Here is a 23,048-nt window from a genome sequence, read left to right as displayed (position 1 = left end):
AAAGGAGAGAGGAGAGAGACAGAGAGAGAGAGAGAGAAAAGGAGAGGAGAGAGACAGAGACAGAGAGAGAGAGAGAGAGAAAAGGAGGAGAGACAGAGAGAGAGAAAAGGAGAGAGGAGAGGAGAGAAGGAGAGAGGAGAGAGAAAAGGAGAGAGATGAGAGAGAGACAGAGAGAGAGTGGAAAGGAGAGGAGAGAGAGAAAAAGAGAGGAGAGAGACAGAGAAAAAAGGAGAGAGAGAAGGAGACAGAGAGAGAGTTTATGTGTGGCAGATCATTACAGCACTGATGGTAGATCCTGTGGAATAGACACGTGTGTGTGTGTGTGTGTGTGTGTGTGTGTGTGTGTATTCTCTACCTTTGGTTTGCCAGTTGAGCCACTGGTATACAGGATGAAGAGAGGGTCTTCAGAGTCACACCACTCTGGTTCACACTCGTCTGACACTCCGCACACCAGAGTGAACCAACACAGGTCCACCTCTGGGTTCCATGGGACCTGGTATGGAGAACACACACACACACACACACACACACACACACACACACAGACAGACAGACAGACAAAGACAAGGACATACAAATGAACAGACAGACAAACACACAGGCACGAAGACAAGACACACGCATGTGCACATATGTACAAAAATACAGATATGTACATGAGTGAACACACAAATTCGTACACACAACACACAAACAAAAAAAAACACAATAACCCAAGTCAGCAATAAAATCACCAGTAACAGAATAAGAGGCAACATCATAACATTGTTGTACAGAAACAAGCATTCAGAAAGTCAAAACAACAAACGGCTCTACGTTCTAAAACACAAAGCAAAAGTGAGAGAGAGTTAGTTTGACAAAAACATGCCTCTCAAACTAGCTAGAAGAGAACAAAACAAAGAACTGGTGAAAAACAGTAGATCTGAGTGAGAGTGAATAAGCAATAAGAGTTAGGAAAGTTACAAACATGTAAGGTTGTTGTAACTTTTTCTGTGTGCGTCAATCAGAACTGGGTCAGTTACTGCTCGATATCGGACGTGATTAAGACAAACCAAATCGATATATATTAAGGAATAATAGGGAAAAGATCAGAAAAACGTATCTCCGTTAGAAATGAATGAGTTGAGTGAACAAAATGCCTGAAAATCTGTGGATTGATGTAAAGATAAAGAGGTAGAGAGAAAGATAAAAAGAGCAATAAAGAAAGAGATACAGACAGATTTATGGATAGAGATAAACAGATATATAGGTAGAGAGAAAAATAGAGAGACAGACCGACAGGCGGGCAGAGAGATAGATAAAGGTAAAGATAGATAAATAGGCAGTCATAAAATAAATCATGAGCCTACAACATCTTTCCAATTACTTTAAGTGTTTTAGCCTGGAAGTGCTGAGTGGAGAGGTTTGGGGGTTTCCGATCAGTCTAATTGGTTCTCATCTGCCAGAAAACATCAATCCATCCCAGAAAAGCAAATTAATTCTTTTCAAACAGTAATTCGACCCAGGTCTGATCTCCACTCGCCATCATTCACACAGAAATACATCTCCCATAATGCTGTTCTCAGGGTTACATTGGACTGCATACAGAGCTGGCCAGTGAAAGTCACCATAAAGATGATGTAATGTTCGTCTGGCAGGGGCTTTGTGTCTTAGTTTATAACCAAAACCCCTTTTCCAATTTCAGACACTTACAAATGTTTTACTTGATTTTGGAACCAAGGGTAAAATCAAATATATTAGTCTCTAGGGTTTGCTTTCAATTGCACCCTTATTTACGTTTCTCTGTGACTTTAACGAAACCGAATGTGCACTAGGAGAGACAAAATGGCTCCAGATGGGAGCTGTGACAAGTGAAAAAGACGAGTGATCAGCTATATACGTGTCACACCGACAGTACCTGGTGAGCAAGAGGACATTACATGGAGTTTCAGCCAGATAAGACGTTACGTTTGCTAGATAAGAGGCTGTGCTGGCAAGATATAAAGATGCAGGCAGGTAATCTGGCTGCTGATAAAGAAAACACAGGGCTCCGCCTCTGCTCCCTCAGATCAAGTCTTTATATAAACTAGTTAACAGAGGAAGCAAGAAACAGGAGTCAGCTTCCTTGCATCTTGGCAAAACACCACAAGGAAATAAAGGCTTTTTATAATCCATAAATATATATTTTGTCAAATAAATCTGAATCTACGAAGAGTTGGGATAAGAATCAACATGTGGACAGTGAAGTATTATGTACCTATAATAATAATAATAATGATATTAATAACACATTTTCTCTAACATTTTCTTGCTGACTTATTATAGCGTAAACAGCGACTGAAGCCATGCCTCCAGAGCAACTGAGCCTTGAGGATTTAATAAAATCACACAAGCTAAAAATCAGTTATTCATGCAGACCGGGAGTCAAATCCTAGCAAGCCGAGATAACAGAACCCCGATTCCTCCCGACTAGTGGTGTGTGTGTGTGTGTGTGTGTGTGTGTGTAAAGGAGAGAACTGAACAGACACGTTAGTAAGAAAAAAACACAACACCCCTTGAGAGACAGCAGTTCACAGTAGGCTGTGTTACACCGTGTGCATGTGACATCCGGCACGAGCACAGGTGAAAAACAAACACGCCTAAAAAAGACGCTCAACTCCGCTGAGAAGGAGTGGTAGGTAGAAGAGTACAGCCACAACACAAAGAGTGTGTTAACAGAAGACACACAAAAAAAAGAGAGATCGGTGTTAATCGAAATTCCACCCTTAAATAGAATTCACATGTTATTCCAGTGATAGTAGACAGTCCAGTCAATAATTTGGAACAGGAATAACTCTCTCCCACAGCTTCAGGTTTACATCTTTTACAGTGTTTGGTCCTGGTTTTGATTCTGGTGCAGGTTGCAGCACAAAAAGCTCATAAATCAGTCAATTAGTCAATCTCAATCTTCATTTTGATAACTAATAAGTCATTAGAGGCAACTTCAAAGCCCTGGATATGTCTCACTTCTAATCTTTTTAATAATTTATATTTCAAATTCACTGTAAAAAGGTGTGGTTTATGTACTGCTGAATAAATATTACAGTTATTTGATTTTTGTGGTAAGGGGTATGAACCAGTAAATATGTTCATATCCTCGCAAAATTACCAGTTACCGTGACTCTTGTTTCTAGATTTGGGAGAGACTTTTTCCAATATTCACAAATTTAGACTGAACCGTCAAAGATCGCAGGAATAACAAATTGCTGTTGCTGGGTAAAAACAATTACTTCTGAAATTTTACAGTTGGTTTTCAACAGGTTTCAAGGGCCTACGGGTCATGAAACTCAGCTCAAAAATGACCATGGAAAATTTCAATGCAGTTAAGAAAAAAGCCACAATTGCAACTACATGTAATTTAGTTTTTACCCTGCAGCTGCGATATGCAAATTCTGCTTCCGGGTGAATTTCTCCTTCAAACAAAACAAAACAAAGATGTTTTGGGGGTTTCATAGGGAGGAGTGAATGAAAATACCTGCGGAACAGGACGCGTTTTCTTTACTCTCCCTGTCTGTTTCTCCTGCTAGAGGGGAGGGAGGGGAGGAGGAGGAGGAGGAGGAGGGAGGCGTTAATGAGGGAAAATGGTTACTTTAAAAACCCAAAAGTAAAGAACGCAAACGTAAAGGAGCAGGGTCCACAATGTCATCTCAAACCATGACATTGAGAGAAAGGTTTTAGGAGCTTTGCAGAGGGGCTAATTATGTATGAACTATGGAGGCTGAGGGGCCTGTTTCACAGAAAAGGACTCAGCCTTGTACGAGCCTGACTGTCAGCTCCAAAGCAGATAGACTGTAGACTAATAAGGCTCCAAGACATATTTTTACCCAACCAAATCACACAGGGCTTCTGAATTTTCCTAACTATACCCACAGGCGGTTTAGAAAAATCAATGCCAATCCTTTTTGGGTCCATCTGTCTTTTGAAGCGTGGCTTAATACTCTATCTAGCCACAATATAGAGGAATCTACCCATCGCCAATGGGATTTAAATGACCGGTGTAAACAGGAAATTTTCAAACTGCGGTGGAATTCATTTCAGTCCAGAACTAGGCTTAGTTCCATGTCAGTGAAACTGACCCGCCATGTTTTACCTGACAAACAACAACTAGAGGGAGAGACAAAACGATGTGTTCTTGGTGAGAAATTGAACTTAAAATATGTAATATTTAAGGGTTACGTCACGATGGGATGGTATCATAAACAGGGCAGGAAAAACTAAAGTTTCATCCACTGGTCACGATGGCTAGTAGATTCCAACATCCATCTGCCACTTTCACCATTTTACTAGACACTTTGACTTTTAGATCAGAAGAGGACCTCCACATGAGACTTGGTTACCTGCTGAAGTGGCTGGTAAATGGTTTATCCTAGTCTGGTTTAGGCTAATGTGAATAAATTTGAAAATGGTGTTTTCGTGTCAAAAGTTCCATGCTAGCGTTTGCGAAAAGTCCGCTTGTCTGTTAGCATGTTTCTGAAAGTTTCTGAAAAAATGAAAAAGTGTCACGGTAGAGTTGTTCTTCTCTAAGTTTGGGGCGGCTCTCCAGCCACAACCACAATCTCTTGAGGCATGAAACAGCCAGTACAGCCTGGATGGATCACATGACAATGATGCGCCTGAGATCACATGACAAAAACATGTCAGCGTTTTCGAAATGCCACGTTTTCCCCGAGCTACGTTTTCGCAAAGCTCTGTTATCGGTGGTCGAAAACGCCGGCTTAGTGTGGATGGAAGGCCAAAACTGAGAAATAAAGATGCATTTTCAAATTTATCTACATCCACATGTCACTTCCTTTTTATGTTAGTCTAGTTTCATTTAGCCAATAGTCTACCACTGTTTGGCCTACCTATAGTAGTATAATCTAGCATGGGTTTGCCTGTAAATCAGGACAGGGAACAAGTGGAAAATTAAATGCAGTCTAGTTTAGCCTGGTCTGGCATGGTTTTACATTTTACCCTTAGATTAAGACAGGAATTTTGGCTCGGAGGAGAGGAACCCATGGGAGTTTAATCTGGTCTAATCTTTCTAATTTAAGATCTAACTTAATCTGCTATGGGTTGCTGATCTGCCTGGTCTGATATGGCCTGGTTTACATTCTAGCTTTTGATTTTCATTTTACCTGTAGATCAGTCAGGGCTATTTCTACTCCCTTAAACAGATAGTAGATGGTCTGGCCTGGTCTGGAATGGCCCAGATTGTATTTTTGGTTTGTTGTTTACCTGCAGATCGGGGCAGGACCGTTTGGCTGGAGGAGACTGAGAGCCCAAAGGAGTCTCTTCTGCTTCTTTTGACAAATGTTTCAGCATTATACACTTCTGGACTGGGAAACCCCTAGAGAGAGAGAGACACAGAGACACAGAGAGAGAGAGAGAGAGACACAGAGACACAGAGAGAGAGAGAGAGAGAGACACAGACAGAGAGAGAGAGAGAGAGAGAGAGAGGGAACAGAGTAATAAATAAATAGCAGAGACAAAGAGTGGGAGAAAAGCACTGTACTAACTATGAAGGAGTAAAATAATAAAAATAATATCTAGTCATTTTGAAAATGTTTCCCCAAAACTACAATATCTTGGAGGGAAAAAAAAAATCAGTGCCACACAAAATATGTATTAACCTGTTACAGCTTCAGACAGGATGATTGATTGTTGATATAAGACTACTAGAACATTTCCTGCTGTTAGTGTCACACTGACATGGTTTCAAAATGAATCCGTTTACAGTGAGTTCATTGTTTTGTCTTTGCTTTGGCAATAAGTACTTTTGTATTTCACGCCAATAAAGCATCTTTGAATAGAAACTGAACTGATAGTGAAAGAGCTCTGAATGAAGTGTTGCACACTACTGAATAAACCTTGTTCGACACGTTGAGTGTCGGTCATTCATTACAGATAATGAACATGGTTTCTGATAACATTTATGACACCTGTTTAGCCCAGGAGTAGACAGAGATTTTCTTTTCAGATAAAACTTAGACAGTTTGCAGTGTGGAGCCTCGACTGTCAGCTGCAGTCGTATCCAAGCATGACAGCATGTGAGTGTCCCATAACGTGCTGAAGCTCAGGAGTTCCTTAGATAGATTTTCTATCTATTTTCATAGATTTTCTCAAAACGTCAGGAAAAAGCAACTGTTGATATACTTTTATATGAAATCTTACCTTTAATCCTGGTCTGATATGAGCCAAGTTGCCTCATTCATTTTTGAATTTTTAATTTCCTGTAAGATTTTGTTATTTATTGTGATTGATTTGCTTTTTTATCTCTTTGCTATGTGTATTTTATCAACAATTTTTTTTCTCTTGTTCCTTGTTGTGAAGCACTGTGTAATTTTACTTTGTAAAACGCATCACTTCCTGTGCAGCAGAGGATTTTTCCCAGGAAAGAGCTACCAGACACCGGCTGTTTAGAACAGACAGTGGAAAAGCTTTATGAACTGGATATACGTTGAATCACTATTAAGTTATATGAAACGGCCATAAGGAGTCAGAACAGATATTTATTTAAATCAAAATGTGGGGATTATTACTTTAATACATTTCTGCAATGCAAGTGGCTCGCGCACTGTGTCTGTGCACATGCACGTGTGGAGAGCTTATTTGTCACTGCAGTTCTGCAGTATGTGTTGTGTGTGTGTGTGTGTGTGTGTGTGTGTGTGTGTGTGTGTGTGTGTGTGTGTGTGTGTGTGTGTGTGTGTGTGTGTGTAAAACTGCCTTGACCCTGCATTTCTGCTGCGCTTGCTTGTGAACCATCACCAGTGTCTGTGTGTGCGTGTCTGTAGTGAGAGAGAGAGCTTACTTGTCTCTGCATTTCTGCAGTGCTTCGTCAGCTATCAGCTTCAGGTTGATCAGCTTATCTCCTCGATAGAACCCATCTGAGAGAACGAGATAAAGACAGAGATGGAGAGAGACACAGAGAGAGAGAGGAGACAGACAGAGAAAGAGAGAGGGAAAGAGAGAGAGAGAGAGAGAGGGGGAGAATGAGAGAGAGACACAGAGATGGAGTGGGAAAGAGAGAAAGGAAAGAGAAAAGAAAGATTAAGAAGGAGATTGAGAAAGTAAAGGAGGAAGGAGAGGGAGAATGCTTGATACAACACAAATATTTTTCACAGAAATAAATCCCTGTTGAAGGCAGAAGGCCAAATTGCATTGGGGTTTTCAATTCAATATGACATCAACTCACAATAAACACTTTTTAATTGATTTTCACTTTGAGGGGAGCCACACAGTATTTTGTCATTAGGTTGATGAATGGCAACTGCAGCGACCTGTGGACAGCACTGCATATATTTCAGAGTAATCTATAATTTGTATACAGTATGCCCCATTTTGCATCACAACTGAATCAAACTGAATGCTAAATCAAACTTAGAGGGATGTAAAATGCGTACGCCAAATGTCTTTGGCAAGATGGCTGCAGAAGGATGCTGCGACATCGATTGACAGCAACGTACCGACAAATGCAGGGAATAAAAACGCCTCCCCACTAAATCAAATCCCCCCTTCTGTATTCAGCAATTGCTCCGAAAAAAAGCTCCTTCCCCTCTCCTTACAGTTTATTTTTATGTTGGCATCTGTCTGTGTGTAGATATTCTTGAGAACCCAGTAACACCTCTATAAAGCAAATTATCTGATTAGATTTTGGAGCACCTTGCTGCATATATTTGCATATTAATGAACAGATTTTTATTTAAAGGCCTATTTCACTGCTGTGAATATGATGATTTATTAAAACTAGGTCACCCATGTAGTAGAAATGTGCAATTATTTTTGAAATTGGAGCCCTATGACCAGAGAAAACGGCTGTAGATTCCCCATATCGCTCTTAAGGGGGAATCCTACAACAACCAGAATGCATTGCGCGCGTCACTGACTCTTGACGGTGTGTTCACGGCCAGCGTAGCACCAAAGACAAAGTTAGCAGAGACAAAGCAGCATTATATCTCTTTACTGAGGCTTATTTTCCATTTACAAAACGTTTTTCCTCATCGAGTCTGGATAAATTGCACCCGTTTTCAAAGGATCATAAAACAAACCAGCGCTCTGGAGTCAGTTACGTTATGTGGATCAACTGACCGAGTGCTGAACGGTGCCGCTGGATGTAGCCGCAAGTTACAGGTAAAGTTAACACAGTCGCTGTTCGCTGTTGTTCTGTATTCAGAGTTGGCAAAGTCCGATATAATATTCTGTCAGAAAACAAAGTCAGGTTCACCAAAGCACCGTGAAGTTTTCTGTCTGTCCCCCTGACGACCATCACCGGGCGCTCACAGGTGTTCAGCCTCCCCCGGCTGCAGGCGCTTCTCTCTCGGCTGACGCTGTTACAGCTCCCGTGGTCGCCCTCTCCTCCACACTCTGTTTTGTCAGTTTAGCTTAGCTGCGGCTGAAACGTCGCTCCGGTCCGGTGGTCGCTTCCTCTTCCAGACTCTGTTGTGTCTGATTCAACAGTGCGATATTCGGCCTCGTATCATGAAACTAGTTTTCTTCCAAATATACTGATATTTTAAAGTATTTAGTAGTATGATATTTTAGTGTCTGCTTTTCCCTGTCACTAGCGTAGCATGGGACAGGAGTGTTTTGGGAGACCCACATTTTACCGTCCTTGAAGGCACCACTACAGAAAATGCGGAAACGTAGTTTGTAGTCTAAGGCCGATCCCCAAAGTCCGCCGGATGACGCGTTTTGCATCACCCGGACATTACCCGGCGAAGTTTCCCTTTAAACGACTATAACTCCTTAACTCTTTAAGATACAAAGTTCATATTAATACCACCCACGTCTTATGTGAAGACAAGCGCGTTGACATAGAAATATCTGCAAATCAATGCATTAATCATCTTAATTAATAACCTCATTAGCGTAACTGGTTATGATCAGTATATCACGGTGATTATGGGAGGACATTAAGCAGCTCAGGTGCCTCTTTTTTCTTTTCCCTCACACTTCTCTCCGTCACGATCATTCTAGGGTCACAAGAATATTCCCAGGACAAGTTTATTCTACTGTTGGACTCATTGTAAGTCACTCTGCATAAAAGCGCCAGTTAAACGCCTAAAAAACTAGAAGGGCACTCGGAGAGCGCAGACCTCCGCCAAGGTTCGTGCTATTATTGCTTGTTCGTGAGTCGGATCCGGATCCGCTCCAAAATTTAATGGGTTCTTCCTTGGCCCATGCTACACCCTTCCACAAAGTTTCATGAAAATCGGGCCAGTAGTTTTTCCCGTAATCCTGCTAACAAACAAACGGCACCGAAAACATAACCTCCTTGGCGGAGGTAAAAAGCAGGAATAATTCATTGCTGCTCCGAATGAACAACTCCCCGAGTAAGGCATGGTCTTCTTGATCCCTGCTGTTTCATGAGCAGTTTAGATAGTCTACACACTTCTATCTAGTGAAACTGAATGAGACCCAGCAGAGAGTTTAGCTCCATTTCACCATTCAGCCTCCTGTAACCCTCTTTACAAGGCAGTAAAACCCTATGACAACACTGCCAGTCACAATGAAAAGGCCCCGGCTAAAGACTCTATGATCGGCTTACAGGACCTCTATGAGTGAGAAGTGTGTGTGTGTGTGTGTGTGTGTGTGTGTGTGTGTGTGTGTGTCTGTCTGTGTGTATGTATATATATAGTCTCTTGAGTACTTGGGGAGGGGTGTGGGTGTGTGTGTGTGGACAAATATAAATGTATAGTAACTCTGTGTGTGTGTGTGTGTGTGTGTGTGTGTGTGTGTCTACAGAGGGTCTCCACACTCAGGTCAGTAACCCAGTGGATTAACAGGCTATATCCCCAGACGCTGTAATCCAGCTAATAAGACTTTCATTGCTGCTCACAACTTGGCGCCTCGTCTCGGCTACCGGCTCCTCCAGCCGCTCCTTTGAACCGTTCAGGTCAAGTGAATGAATGAAATACTATGTGCGCTACACCTGTGCAGAATAACACAGTTGTCTAGATATTTTAACATTAAAAACCTAATTTAATATTTATCATAAAAAACCTCTGGCTGTGTTGTCTGTATGTTATGTGTTGTTCTCTATGCATTTAGTGCTAGTACTAATTTGAATGGTTATGATTGATGTTGATTTTTTTTCTCTCTCTATTTTTTCCTCTCTTCCCATCCAACCTTTTTAATAGGCTACACTATAATTATTTTATGCGGATTCATTAAACTGTGACATATATTTTTAACTGTGACATCAACCTGCCATGGGACAACAGATGAAAATTTGCCTGGTGGCTAAATCTGGTATATTTACATTTGGTTTTAAATGTTCATTAATATGCACTGTCCATATCAAACGGGGCTGAGTGATATGGTTGAAATCAATATCACGATAATCATGAGGATTCTTTTGATATTGATATATATCACGATATGGTTCACGTATGTCCAATCACATGTTAAATAGTCAAATTAATGTTCATCCCATTGAGCTGAATGGTAATGTTGGGTGTGATGTCAAACAAAACTGAAATTTTCAAATAATACTCCTTAAAATGTTTTATACGTCAGTTTTTAAATAAAAAGTACTTGTTCTCATCAGTTCAGACAGCAGAATTGTGCGTCACAAAATCACCATATCATCGCGATACGATTCCACTGAAAGACGATAAACGTTAATATTGAATTATCGCCCAGCCCTATGTTTAGACTAATCAGCTATATCAAATACAGATGTACTGAACTGTTCTATAAAACATTTGCAGACCAGTTTCATCATGCAAGGCTTATGTCTGTGGCAGATGAACATATGCCAAATTCTGGTACTGTAGATGTTGTCTGACCCAGAATAACGGCCTGGTACTCGTCTAGACTGCTGTTTAAAAACAAACTAGTCCACTGCCTCATCTAGCCTCTTGGATGTGTGAATTCCCTTGACAAATTGTTCATTACATGATTCCCCCCCCCCCCGTATTACAGGCCACTGGGTAATTTTGCCTCAACAGCTGGCCTAGACACTGAAAAAACTGTCCAACATTACTAAAAAGGCTTGGGTTAGCTGGGGTGCATCTATATTTTTCATTTTTTGTGATACTTTATTGATCTCCCAAATGAAAAATGTTGTTTTTTTGCACCCTCGTCCAGTTTCTCCCGTTACAGGGCGCTTCTCACTATGCTACCCTGCTGTATTTTAGCATTAAATTGATGTAGGGATGGATGGAGTATTTCACAATTCTGCCATCAGGCCTTCCAGGTATTCTAGGGGAAACCTGCATCATCGTTTTTTTTTTTCCTGCAACTCACCTGCTGTGATGAGCAGCGAACACTGCGAGTCCAGGATCCGCTCACACAGAGACTCAGCAGAGAAACCTGCAAACTGGAAATAACAACACATAAAATCAGAGGAATATAGTAATATGTGATCGGCACGTTGGGGAGAAAAATACATATAAAGCGAAAACCTCATGAGCAGTTCTCCAAAAAGAAAAAAAGAAAGGATATAGAAGATAAGCCATATGATGATGATGATGATGATAATCTTTATTTTATGAAATAATTCCAACTCACCACTATGGAGTGTACAGCTCCGATGCGGACACAGGCCAACATGGCTACTACCAGCTCCACCACCATGGGCATGTAGATGGACACACGGTCGCCCTTCTTCACTCCTGGAGACACAGGTGGACAGACAGGTTAGGGGGAGAGACAAAGATACATTTCCACTGTTTTTACACTGCCATACAGTACAATAAACATCAATACAGCATGGAAAATGCCCAGTTTTTGTGTTTGAATATGAGGTCACCTGCTAAATACAACTGGGAATCACTTAGGGCTGCAACTAACGATTATTTTCATTGTCGATTAATCTGTCGATTATTTTCTCGATTAATCGATTAATTGTTTGGTCTATAAAATGTCAGAAAATGGTGAAAAATGTCGATCAGTGTTTCCCAAAGCCCAAGATGACGTCCTCAAATGTCTTGTTTTGTCCACAACCCAAAGATATTCAGTTTACTGTCATAGAGGAGTAAAGAAACCAGAAAATATTCACATTTAAGAAGCTGGAATCAGAGAATTTTGACTTATTTTTCTTAAAAAATTACTCAAACCGATTAATCGATTATCAAAATAGTTGGCGATTCATTTAATAGTTGACAACTAATCGATTAATCGTTGCAGCTCTAGAATCACTACTGCTTTCTGTGGGCGTGTCATATGGGCGTGGCCAGCAGTGAGCTGGGTTGTATCTATCAAGGTGAGGCTAACAGCCACAGCAGAAGGAAGTCATAGTCCATTCATAATCATGGTGAACATGGGAATCGTTGGGGTTTTTTTAATTGCAGACTGGCTGCGTTCACCGCCTGCTTCTTCAGCACCTGTGGAGGCTTTATGGTTGCCAGTTACCTCAGCCTCAGGAGAGATGACAGTAGGGCTGGGCGATATGGACCAAAATAAAATCACGATAATCCTAAAGAACTCTTCATTTTCAAATAATATCGCGTAATTTGTTTCAGATCTCATTTTGTGAGATTTTAACTAGTAGTTGCTTTATCATTAATTCAGACGACAGAATTGTGTATCACTTATAAATTGTATGATGTATTTTGTACCACCTAAAAAGCTAATAAAAAGACTTGATTCTATTGAAAGACGATAAGCGGTAATATTGACCTAGATGACAGCTCATCAAGATGATCGGCAAGTTTTTGGTTGGGAACTTGACCAACTGAGGGGGGAGGGCGGGACTAAACAACACACTTTGCTGCCTCAAGGCGAAAAGCTGCATATTGTAGCTTTAAAAAGAAGATCTTGAAATAATGATTGGTTACCTGCAACAGCAGCTGGGAGAGTAGACAAACGCATCAGCCACAGAAAAAATAACTAGCATTTTGCGTGTGACTGGAGCTAATTTCCCACCCTGTTTCACCCCCTGCTGTAGCGACTTACCTTGGGACTTGAGCACATTGGCGAACTGACAGACCCTCTGCAGCAGCTCTCTGTAGGTCACTGTCAACTCATCTCCGGGCTCATTACCTTCCCTGAAATAAACATTAAACAGACAGACAAGAACACTTATTAACAAACAAACCATATTCTCTTTTGATAACCGTCATCTCAACTCCTGGCTTCTTACCAGCTCTAAAATAAACAATAGCAACATGCTTACGAAACATCAGTGTCTGCAAGTGACTCATTGCAAAACCAGACTTCGTTTTCTTCCACCTGAAACTGTGCCCACACACACACACACACACACACACACACACACACAGAGGTCTCACTTCAAAAGGTTGTCACTTTTACCACACTCATCACAACCACAGACAAGCAGTTTCATCCTATACAGGCCGAAAAAAAAAACCCACAAACCTCTATTCCACTTTGTGCCTGCTCACCCCTTGGTTTAGTGAAACTTTAGCCCAGTTGTGAAACTCATCTTATCTAAACTTTCCCCTTTTCACAACTGAAAATAAGCCTGGACATTTAAGGAACTATGTGCTTGCATCACTTAAGCTCACGTACTTGCACACACACACACACACACACACGCGCGCTCAACTTATACGGGTAAGCCTAGTGGACTAATAACAATGTCTCAAGAACAGACAGTGAAGTAAATGAGTTGTGACAGCGGTGCCTCTATAGATTATTAAATACAGCCGCGATCTTAAGTGAGCGTCGTCCAGCCTGTCTCTCAGCATCACAGTCCACAAACTGAAAAGCATGACTGACAAGCTGGAGATGGGAGAGAGAGGGGAAGAGAGCAGGAGAGAAGAGCGCAAAAGACGGATGGAGAGCGCAAGTGAAAGAGCGCTCAGGGGAGAGAGCGCTCAGGTAGAAGAAGAATTATTACTAGAAACTAGGGAGCGGTATCGGCCGATATGAGCTTTAAAAAACAATATCGGTCCGATATTATTTTATCTGCTGATACTTGGCCCTTTTTTGTGAGCTTTTTTTCTAGGAGCGTGTCACTTAATACAACTGTCATATCAGCAACAAAATAAAACGAAGACAGTCTTTTGTTTAAAAAAAAAAACCACTTAAATATCTTACGAAGATTCTTACAAAAACGCATATCAGTATTGGCCAATATGGGTAGGAAAATATCGGACAACAGTATCGGCCTCAAAATAAACATATCGTTACCTTCCTACAAGAAACAAGTAAGAGATGGGGTGAGTGAGTGAGTGAGAGGGGAAGGATGAGAGCAAGAGAGGAAGAGCTCAGGAGAAAAGGATGAGTGACAAACTAAAGATGGAGAGAGATTGAGAAAGAGAGCAAGAACAAGTACAAGCATGAGAAAGCAACAGTAAGAGAAAGAGAGACAGTAACAGAACAAAGAGCACTTTTTTAGTAAACACGAGCTGGAATATATCCAGGCAGCTCTGTTGTGTTGTCACCGGGTCTTGTGGCATTTGATTAATTACATCTCGTCCGTCTGCTTTAGCTTCTACTACAGTGAAAGGTGAATTTCTACACCTGTGGACAATAACGTTTCTATACTATACTATTCCAAGAGAGCACAAGGAAAGGGGGGGGGGAGAACAAAATAAAAGGTGTATTGATTGCGTAAGAGTCGAGCGAGGTAAGATGACATGTTGAGGCATCCTTTACGAGGCAGGGCAGGATCCTCTAGTATGCACGGGGAAGACAGTGAAGTAAAACAGAAAAACAACAGAAAGAAACAAGAAATCAGGGTGAGTATGTTAAACAAGCCTGAAAATCGTGGGAAAAACCCTTCCAAAAAAAAAATACCCTAACCTACATATTTTAATGAGCACCGAAAAGATGAATATGTCACATTTGGTCAGTTTTGTGTGTGTTGTTCTGCATTGGCTGATAGCTGCAGAGCAAAAACAGCGGGACAGGAATACACACACACACAGTTTCATCAGCCTCGCCTTCCACAGGCTTCCAATACAAAACGAAGAGAACTTTAACAAAAATAAAGATTGCAAAATATCTTGATTTCAGCATTAGTTACTGGCAAGGCCTTCCAGCTTACACTTGAGCCATGATGGTAAAACAGCAGTCCGGGAAGGCTGGTGTGTGTGTGTGTGTGTGTGTATGTGTGTGTGTGTGTGTGTCTCCCAGCAGTAGAGTGAGGGAGTGTGTATGCATGTGCAATCCAGTGGGGTGTGTTTCTCAGTGGTGTACGTGTGTGTTTGCATGCATGTGTCTCCCAGTTGTGTGTGTGTGTGTGTGTGTGTGTGTGTGTGTGTGTGTGTGTGTGTGTGTGTGTGTGTGCTAGCATGCCCTGCTTGGCAATGGCAGCCAGTGGGAGTTGCATTAACAGAATAACTATGAAACTATGACAAAGCTCCGGCCTTGATAGTGTTTTCCATTAAGCTATCTGAGCTGTACAGTCTACATACATTTAGCATGGCTACTTACTATCACTTTAAAGTAGTACTGAAACGATTAGTCCATTAATCGATTAGTCGATCGAGTTAATCGATTCTAATTTCAACATCGTTTTACTCATTCAACAAGTACAGAAGTTGAAGTTACAGCTTCACAAATGCTAAGATATGCATTAGTACTTTGTGGTTTTTAGGCAGCTGGTCAGACTAAGTCGGCAATTTTAATAATCTCTGGTAACTTAAGATGGGCATTTATCATTATTTTTGACATTTTATAGATTAAATAATTAATCAAAAAAAATAATCGCTAATGAAAATAATCTCTAGTTGCAGCCCTACTTTTAAGAGGGATGCAAGTATGATTTTTTTAAAAATCAAATGACAAAGTAGTATTATTACTCCAGTACTTAGCATGGTGAAGATATAGTATATTACCTCTGCACTAGACATTTCTGATGGATCTCTGATCTGAACAGCTGGCTTACTCGTCTCTATTGTCAAAGTGTGTGTGTGTATGTGTGTGTGTGGTTGGGGGGGGGGGGATCACATCGCTGTATGTCCACACTTGGCCTCAAAATGTCAGTTATGTGTATCCTCACCTTCTCCACCTTTTAACACCTTATAAGTGTTGCTGGGTTGAGCCTGGCTACTTCAATATCTTGTTTTGAGGAGCTGATAGCAAGGCGAGCAAAATCTAATTTTTGTCGCTGAATGTATCCTGAAGCATTAAATGTGACTGTAGCCTCCCTCTCCTCCAGCTTTCCTTCTGCACTGTACACTGAAGACAACAACGCCATAAAAATTATCTGGAAAATAACCGTCTGTAACACAGTGACCTACTCTGCTATCAAGCTGAAGTCACACCACCTCAGAGTCAATGAATCAGCTCTGATAAGGACAACATGGTAATTTTCTCACAATGACTCAAGTCTAGACACACACACACACACACACACACACACACACAGAGGGTATCGGCAGGTTTCAGAGCGCAAAATGGAGTTGAAATTAAGACCAATTTTAAAACAAAAATAAAGACACAAAACTGGCAAAACCAGCCTATTTCTGATTGAACATTGCTAATGAAAGTTTTGAAACTACAAATTGGCTGAATGAGAAAAAGGACAGCAGGTAATGAATTGCTAAGGGACATGAAGTTCAATTGTGTTTAGTAAAGCAAAGACCTGCGGATAGAAACACAATCGCAGCTGTTGCTTCAAATCTCAAAAACCTGGTAAGTGTTGGTTGTCTGTTGTCTTTATTCTGTATTTAGTGTTTGTCTTTTCTATTCTGTACAGCACTCTGAAACATATGGGTTTATTATAAACGCTTTATAAATAACTTTCATTTGGGTTTCGGTTTCTGAAGTTCTGACCTGCTTTCTGTTCTATTACTGACTGTTACCCATGCTGGGACACACACACACACACACACACACACACACACACACACACACACACACACACACACACACACACTTAAATGAAGGTCACCGGACAAGGTTCTTTGCCCAGCTAGTCTGTTTGGAAATGTTAGAAGTGATAATGTCACGTACACACATTTACAAACACACACACACACACACACACGCACGCACCAGTCAAGTACCATTACACACACCTATAAATACTCAACAGTAAAACACATTTTCAACACTCAGGGTTTGGATGTCAGTCTGTCTGAGGCTCAGGGACAGAAAACAACACTGCTATCCGGTATCAGTAAGGAGATCCCACACACACACACACACACGCGCACACACACTCTCTCTCTCTTTCAGGACCATGGAGATCATGAGGACATCACATAAAAAAGTCTAGCACATTACAAAATGGAACAAAATGAAAAAACACAAACTCCATTTGAAATGCCCTGGCTGTTAGCATACCCAGCCTGTATGGAACTAAAAAAGCATTCAGTGGTTTCCCCCCCGGACAGAAGAGGGGACTCTGGGTAAAAAAAAAAAATGAAAGGGGGAAATTACGTAAATCGGCAGACTTCTTTGTACAAGAGCAGAGGAGATAAAACTTCTGCTTTTTATTTTGTCCAAGAGGAAAGTTAATATCAAACCTACTTAAAACTTTTCTTTTAGTGCTTTTAGTACTTTTTACTAGAGGTGCAGCGATCGAACAGCCACCAATCAGTCTGCCGATAAACATCGATCGCGGTTTCACCGTTTACATGATGTGTCGATGTTAGTAGAAAGTCTGGGTGAAATGTTTCAATCGGCAATCTGATCAGCGGTGGGCCGATCACACTGTTTAAGAGGAAAGACAAATCTATCCTTCTAGTCCAAGCTAGTGGAGTCTAGGGCTGCAATTAATGATTATTTTCATTATCGATTAATCTATCAATCATTTTTTCGATTAAATCAGTTAATAATTTAGTTTATAAAATGTCAAAAATAATGACAAATGCCCATCACAAGTTCCCAGAGCCCAAAGTGTCTCTTCAAATTTCTTACTTAGTCTGACCAGCAGCCAAATCTCCCCAAAGTATTAAATTTATAATGATATGAAACAGAAAAAAACAAGCAAAATTTAGCATTTGTGAAGCTGTAACCAGCAAATGTTTGGTATTTTTACTTGATAAATGACTAAAACAATTGATTATAAAAATTATAATTGATACATTTTCTGTCAATAGACTAATCGATGAGTCGTTTCAGCACTAAATGGAGTCCACTGAGAAGGGATGGGGACGCGCTGCCCTCTCTCTGTGGTTGTAAATTGCAGAGTGTGAGTGGTTGGGTCAGAGGGTCGACACAGCTGGGAGTGGGGTCTCAACTTCAAAGATCCTCCACTCATTACCAGTGACAAACATAGGCTTACCCTACATAACCCATCCTATAATAGACTCTTCCCTCTGGGTGGCTTAAAAAAAAAAAATACCCATTGATCACTTAATACCCGACCAGTAGATCCACATGGGTCATGTAGGTGTTTATGGGAGACAGCATCACTACCAGTCGCTCTTTATTTGTAGTCTGTTGCCAGCAGCGAAAACCAAATATAAAAGTAGAAACTGCTGACATTACATCACTAACAAAACACAAAATAAATGTGTACTGGACTAGTGAATTTTCCCTCACTTCTCCATGCATATCTGTTACATTTACTGGTCATCAGATTATCCACAACTAGAATCAAAATCGTTTGTGAAGTGCATTTACACGCATAAAATGTTTTTTGAAGAAATTTAGTCTGTGACGATAATATCAAGCTATATCAGTATCAACTGAAGAAAGCCCTGACTATCCATTCTGCCATCTTTAAATAACCCAACCACAGCAAAACAGATTTTCACACATCCAGCGTTTAGCATAAGTAGGACCATTTATTCCTTCCTGTACGAATTCTGCTCTTCTCAAATTAATCAGATCCGCTATTAATTATACAACGGGTATCTTCGGCCAAGCAATCTGATCGGTCAATCTGCATGTTAATTTCCCCGTACAGCACGGCCAGCCAAAGTTACTGGCAGCTGTGCCGTCTCTCTCGTGGTAACCAGGGAGCGAGTTACCCCAATATCGCTGCATCCTGATCTAGGCCTGTATTCTTACATCAGAGTAGAGCTGAACAATGAAATAAAATTTAAAAAAAAAACGAAATTGCAATATGAACTTCTGCAATTTCCAAATCGCAGAGGCTGCAATTAATTGCTTAAGAGAGAGAGAGAGAGAGAGCAGCATCCAAAATGGATTTCTGAACAAGGTGTTTTAGAGCTGCAGGTTATCTTTGGTCCATGAATCAAGTACAATATTGGTGAAAACCTTTCATCACACTCAAACTCAGTAAATCCTGCACACTGACATCTATTTTTTTTTTAACAAAATCACTTTTCTATAAACTATTTGTAAGTTCTAAAAAAAATTATGACAAGAAAATGTTGAATCGCAGTTAAAATCGCAATATTCTGTCAAATAATCGCAACTAGATTTTTGAATCAATATCTTTCAGCCCTACTTTGGAGTAAACTTTTCAGGTGGGTCACATGCTTTTGGTAACCGTTGACAAAAAGTAATTTTGCATCACCGCCGTACCCATAATCGCAGTACGGGATGCTCTGTCTGGTATCACCGCTGTATTCAACCATTCATTCCCATTTTCTCCCCCCATCCTATCCCGGGATAACCCTGCTTTAAAAAGCCCCGTGTGGTCCGACGGCCTTCCTCTCTGCGGCTTCACTATTCATATCAGGAGACATCGATGACCCGAGGCAAATGACACAAGAGAGAGCAAAAGAGACAAGGAAGGCTGGAGGAAAGCACTCACTTAGACAGAGGGACATTGGAGTGCTGAGAAAAAAGAGGAAAGGGGGGGGGGAGTGAAGGAAGAAAGGAAGATGATGAAGAGGGATGTGTGTGTGAGAGAGAGAGAGAAAAATACGGGAGAAGAGTGTGCTTCGGGACACACAGGAGCACAAGTGCATGGGGAGTGTTTTTATGAAAGAAAGTGAACCAGGAAAGGGAGAAAATGGAAAGAGATGGAGCAGCAAAATGGAAGAATGAAAGTTTGAGAGAGAAAACAACAAAAGATTAAAGAAATTGGAAGAAAGAGAGAAAAACAAAGAGTGAGCATGTAGAAATACATGAGAATATGTTTGAGCAACGTAAAGACGGACAGAGCAGCAGAGACGAGATTAAAGTAGCGAGATCATCTTTTTATTTATTTTGTCAGCCAGTGGTGTTTCTGCACTGCACTTCCCAGAGACCACCTGTCAATCAAACAGTGTGGGCGGAGCTTGGAGTTTCTGTCGGTGAAGTTTGAGTTTCTGTAGGTGGCGCTCTTCTCTTTGTCTGCTCAGCCACCGTGGCTATCGCTGCTCATGCTAACTACCCAGTTCTTCTTCTTCTGTTTATTCCAAACAAACCGGAAAACGTCAGACGCATCACTTCCTGTGCGACACAGGATTTTTCCCGGGGAAGACCTACCAGACACCGGCTGTTTAGACGCTTTCAAGAACATTTACAGGACATTTATTTCAATTAAATCGTTGAGGATTATTGAAATAAAAAGGGAGGGAGAGAGATGGAAACAGAGCTGATGGAAAGAAGAAGGAAGAAAGATGAGAGAATGTGTGTGAGAAAGAGAGAGAGACAAAGGAATGAGGATGACTGTAGCTCCATTCAGACCATCTGAAGCCTCTGTTGGCATTCAATCCTATTGTTCCACAGAGGCAACCCCCTCATAGCATGGAGCCACAGCAATGGACCAACCAGAGACAGAGGGGGGAGGTTGACTACCTCAGTGGCCCCTCAAAACACACACACACACACACACACACACACACACACACACACACACAGAGAGAACCTCAAGCATGTAAGCATGGAACCCACCAGAGACAGAGAGAGGGCTTTAACTACATCAGAGGCCCCCTTTAAACACACACACACACTTTCTCATGAATTAGGAAATGCAGGCACAAACCCAACACACACAAGATCATTCTACTGACTTGAATTCATTCCTCAACCCTCACTAGTGCATGTGAGCACACACACACACACACACACACACACACACACACACATGGAAACACATGCATGAGTTGAGCAAGCACAACTCACTCACTCACACTCTCTCTCTCTTACACACACACACACACACTCTCTCTATAACACACTGAAGTATGGAGCCAAACGAAAGAAGTGAGAAAAAGAGCTTGATGAAACACAAACCAAACACACCTAATACTCTGTCTCACAAACACACACACACACACACACACACAGTGTTGTAACCACAGACATATTGTCATACTAACCAGTACAATGCCATTTTGTCACCTAGTATGCGGTCAGTGCATTTTACCATAACTAGAGATGATGGTGGCAACACCCTTCATATAGCTGACACACACACACACACACACACACACACACACACACTAACCAGTAGAAGGCCACTTTGTCGCCTAGTTTCCGTTCATGGACGTTTCGGTCCAGGAGGTTGTAGCAGATGTTGGTGGAGGCTCCCTCCATGCACTTGATGAAGATTTCTCCTTTGGTCACGTCAAAGTTGTAGTCGAGGAACTGGCCCGTGTGCTTGGTCTTCCAGAAGAAGTCTTTGGCGATGTCACCCCAGAACTCTGGAAGACAGGAAGGGACCGATAAACGCCTTTTTCTTGTTGTGAAATAATGAATAGATTTGCAGCCTCTAGGCTTCTTCTAGTAACTGATCAATAAAAAAAGTCTGAAAAGGGAAAATGAAAATGATCTTTTGGTGTCAGAATTTGATTTTGCATGTTTACATTTGCAAAGCAGGGTCATGGTTTTGGGGGTCGCAAACTAACAAGGTTCAGAGCTACTATAACCCTGCGCTCCACTGCGAGCAATACAGCCAACAAGTCACCGGAAGTCCACTCATTTCCTATAGATCTGAGTGAGCAAGGAAACTGAACTGATGTGTGGACGCTCAACAAGCTTGTCGGCCAAGAAAAGTTAGCCATGGCTGATTTTTTGCCGTCAGCGGTTGTCAACAGCCAATCAGATTTGTGTGCTTCCTTGTTTCCCTACTGATGTGATTTCATTTTGTTCTGCCTGGCAAGCACAAAAGGGACGAGAAGTTGATTACAGGCCATTCAAAGCTTCTCAGTTCTCTACAGCTTTTATTTGAAAGACAACAGGGTTAGGGTAATCGTCTTAAAAACAATGCTAGGAGAATGGTTGCATCCATTGTTGGGGTCATATCCCAACCTTAAAAACGAACTGCTTGCAGGCTTGACCCAATAGCTGAAGGATAATTTGAATTTTGAATGAATGTAAAGACCAGTTGAAGCGCAGCAAGTGTGAACACAACATGCAAACAGGCCTATAACTTGTATACTGCTGAACCCGAAGGATAAATATACATGCAGCATGTTTGAACACAGTAAAGAGATGTTGTCTAATATGTATTCATCGATACAGTGAAATCCCCTTGCTGCATATGGTACTATAGCCCGCCTGTGTCTGTACATTGTTGCCATTGCAATGTAGTGGTTGGGAGGGAGGGGGTATGAGCTCATGAGATGCTGCAGTATCAAACAACAGACAGTCTTTATCAACAGAGGCACAGAACAATTACAACAGTGTCAGAGATGCCCTTTATATCCAACATACAATGCCAGAGTCTCTCTTTCTCTCTTCTCCTTGCTTTTTCCTTCCTCTCCCTCCATTTCTATCCCTCCCTCACCTCCCTCTCTCTCTCTCTCTCACAAACATATTTAGTCTACACAACAAGTCCAGACTAAAGTCAAAAGGTGATCAAGCATTTGTTTGGAACAACTTACCTGAGGAAATGCGAGTAGCTAACTACCTATTCTTTTTAAGCCACAACCAAAATAAACACTTGCTTTACCTGCTAACATTATGATTTTGCAATTTTATTAATTTGTTTGTAGTCAAATATGGTCATTCTCTTTTGGTGGATGCTTTTTTTCCCTGTTTCTGCTATGTTTGCATTTGTTGCATTTCTCTGTGTACATCTACACATTTCAAAATATTGCCTAATTTGTTTCAGTTCTCATTTTGTGAGAGATTTTAATTAGTATTTGCTTTTTAACATCATCTTAGACTATCATTACTTCATCACAATATGACTCTATTGAAAGACGATAAAGCTATTACTGATTTATTGCCCAGCCTTAGGTATCAGACAGAGAGATCTACTGACACTGTTGCCTGCAGGCAGCTTCCTCCTGCAGGGGAAACTTGTTTGATTGCATATCTCATTACACAACTACTATACA

At 41.1% G+C, this 23,048-nt stretch overlaps 1 protein-coding gene across 2 annotated transcripts in view; it reads right to left on the bottom strand.

The window, feature by feature from the left end:
• acss2 (acyl-CoA synthetase short chain family member 2) overlaps positions 1-21,424 on the bottom strand; it is a 36,575-nt gene extending 15,151 nt beyond the window's left edge. The window contains exons 1-8 of one of the 2 annotated variants that reach the window (XM_078288299.1): positions 21,212-21,424; positions 12,898-12,989; positions 11,512-11,615; positions 11,248-11,320; positions 6,809-6,884; positions 5,236-5,347; positions 3,494-3,541; positions 356-493 (exon numbers count right to left, since the gene is read on the bottom strand). In XM_078288299.1, the coding sequence (XP_078144425.1) occupies positions 356-493; positions 3,494-3,541; positions 5,236-5,347; positions 6,809-6,884; positions 11,248-11,320; positions 11,512-11,615; positions 12,898-12,989; positions 21,212-21,300 (732 nt within the window). In that variant the 5' untranslated portion in view covers positions 21,301-21,424. The remainder of the gene's footprint in view (positions 1-355; positions 494-3,493; positions 3,542-5,235; positions 5,348-6,808; positions 6,885-11,247; positions 11,321-11,511; positions 11,616-12,897; positions 12,990-21,211) is intronic. The other variant, XM_078288300.1, reaches the window with a different exon arrangement.
• Between the last annotated feature and the right edge of the window lie 1,624 nt (positions 21,425-23,048).

Source organism: Centroberyx gerrardi, chromosome 14, assembly GCF_048128805.1.
Source record: "Centroberyx gerrardi isolate f3 chromosome 14, fCenGer3.hap1.cur.20231027, whole genome shotgun sequence".
Classification (NCBI taxonomy): domain Eukaryota; kingdom Metazoa; phylum Chordata; class Actinopteri; order Beryciformes; family Berycidae; genus Centroberyx; species Centroberyx gerrardi.
The sequence above is the reverse complement of the archived record's forward strand: the minus strand, read 5'-3'. Positions and strand labels throughout refer to the sequence as shown.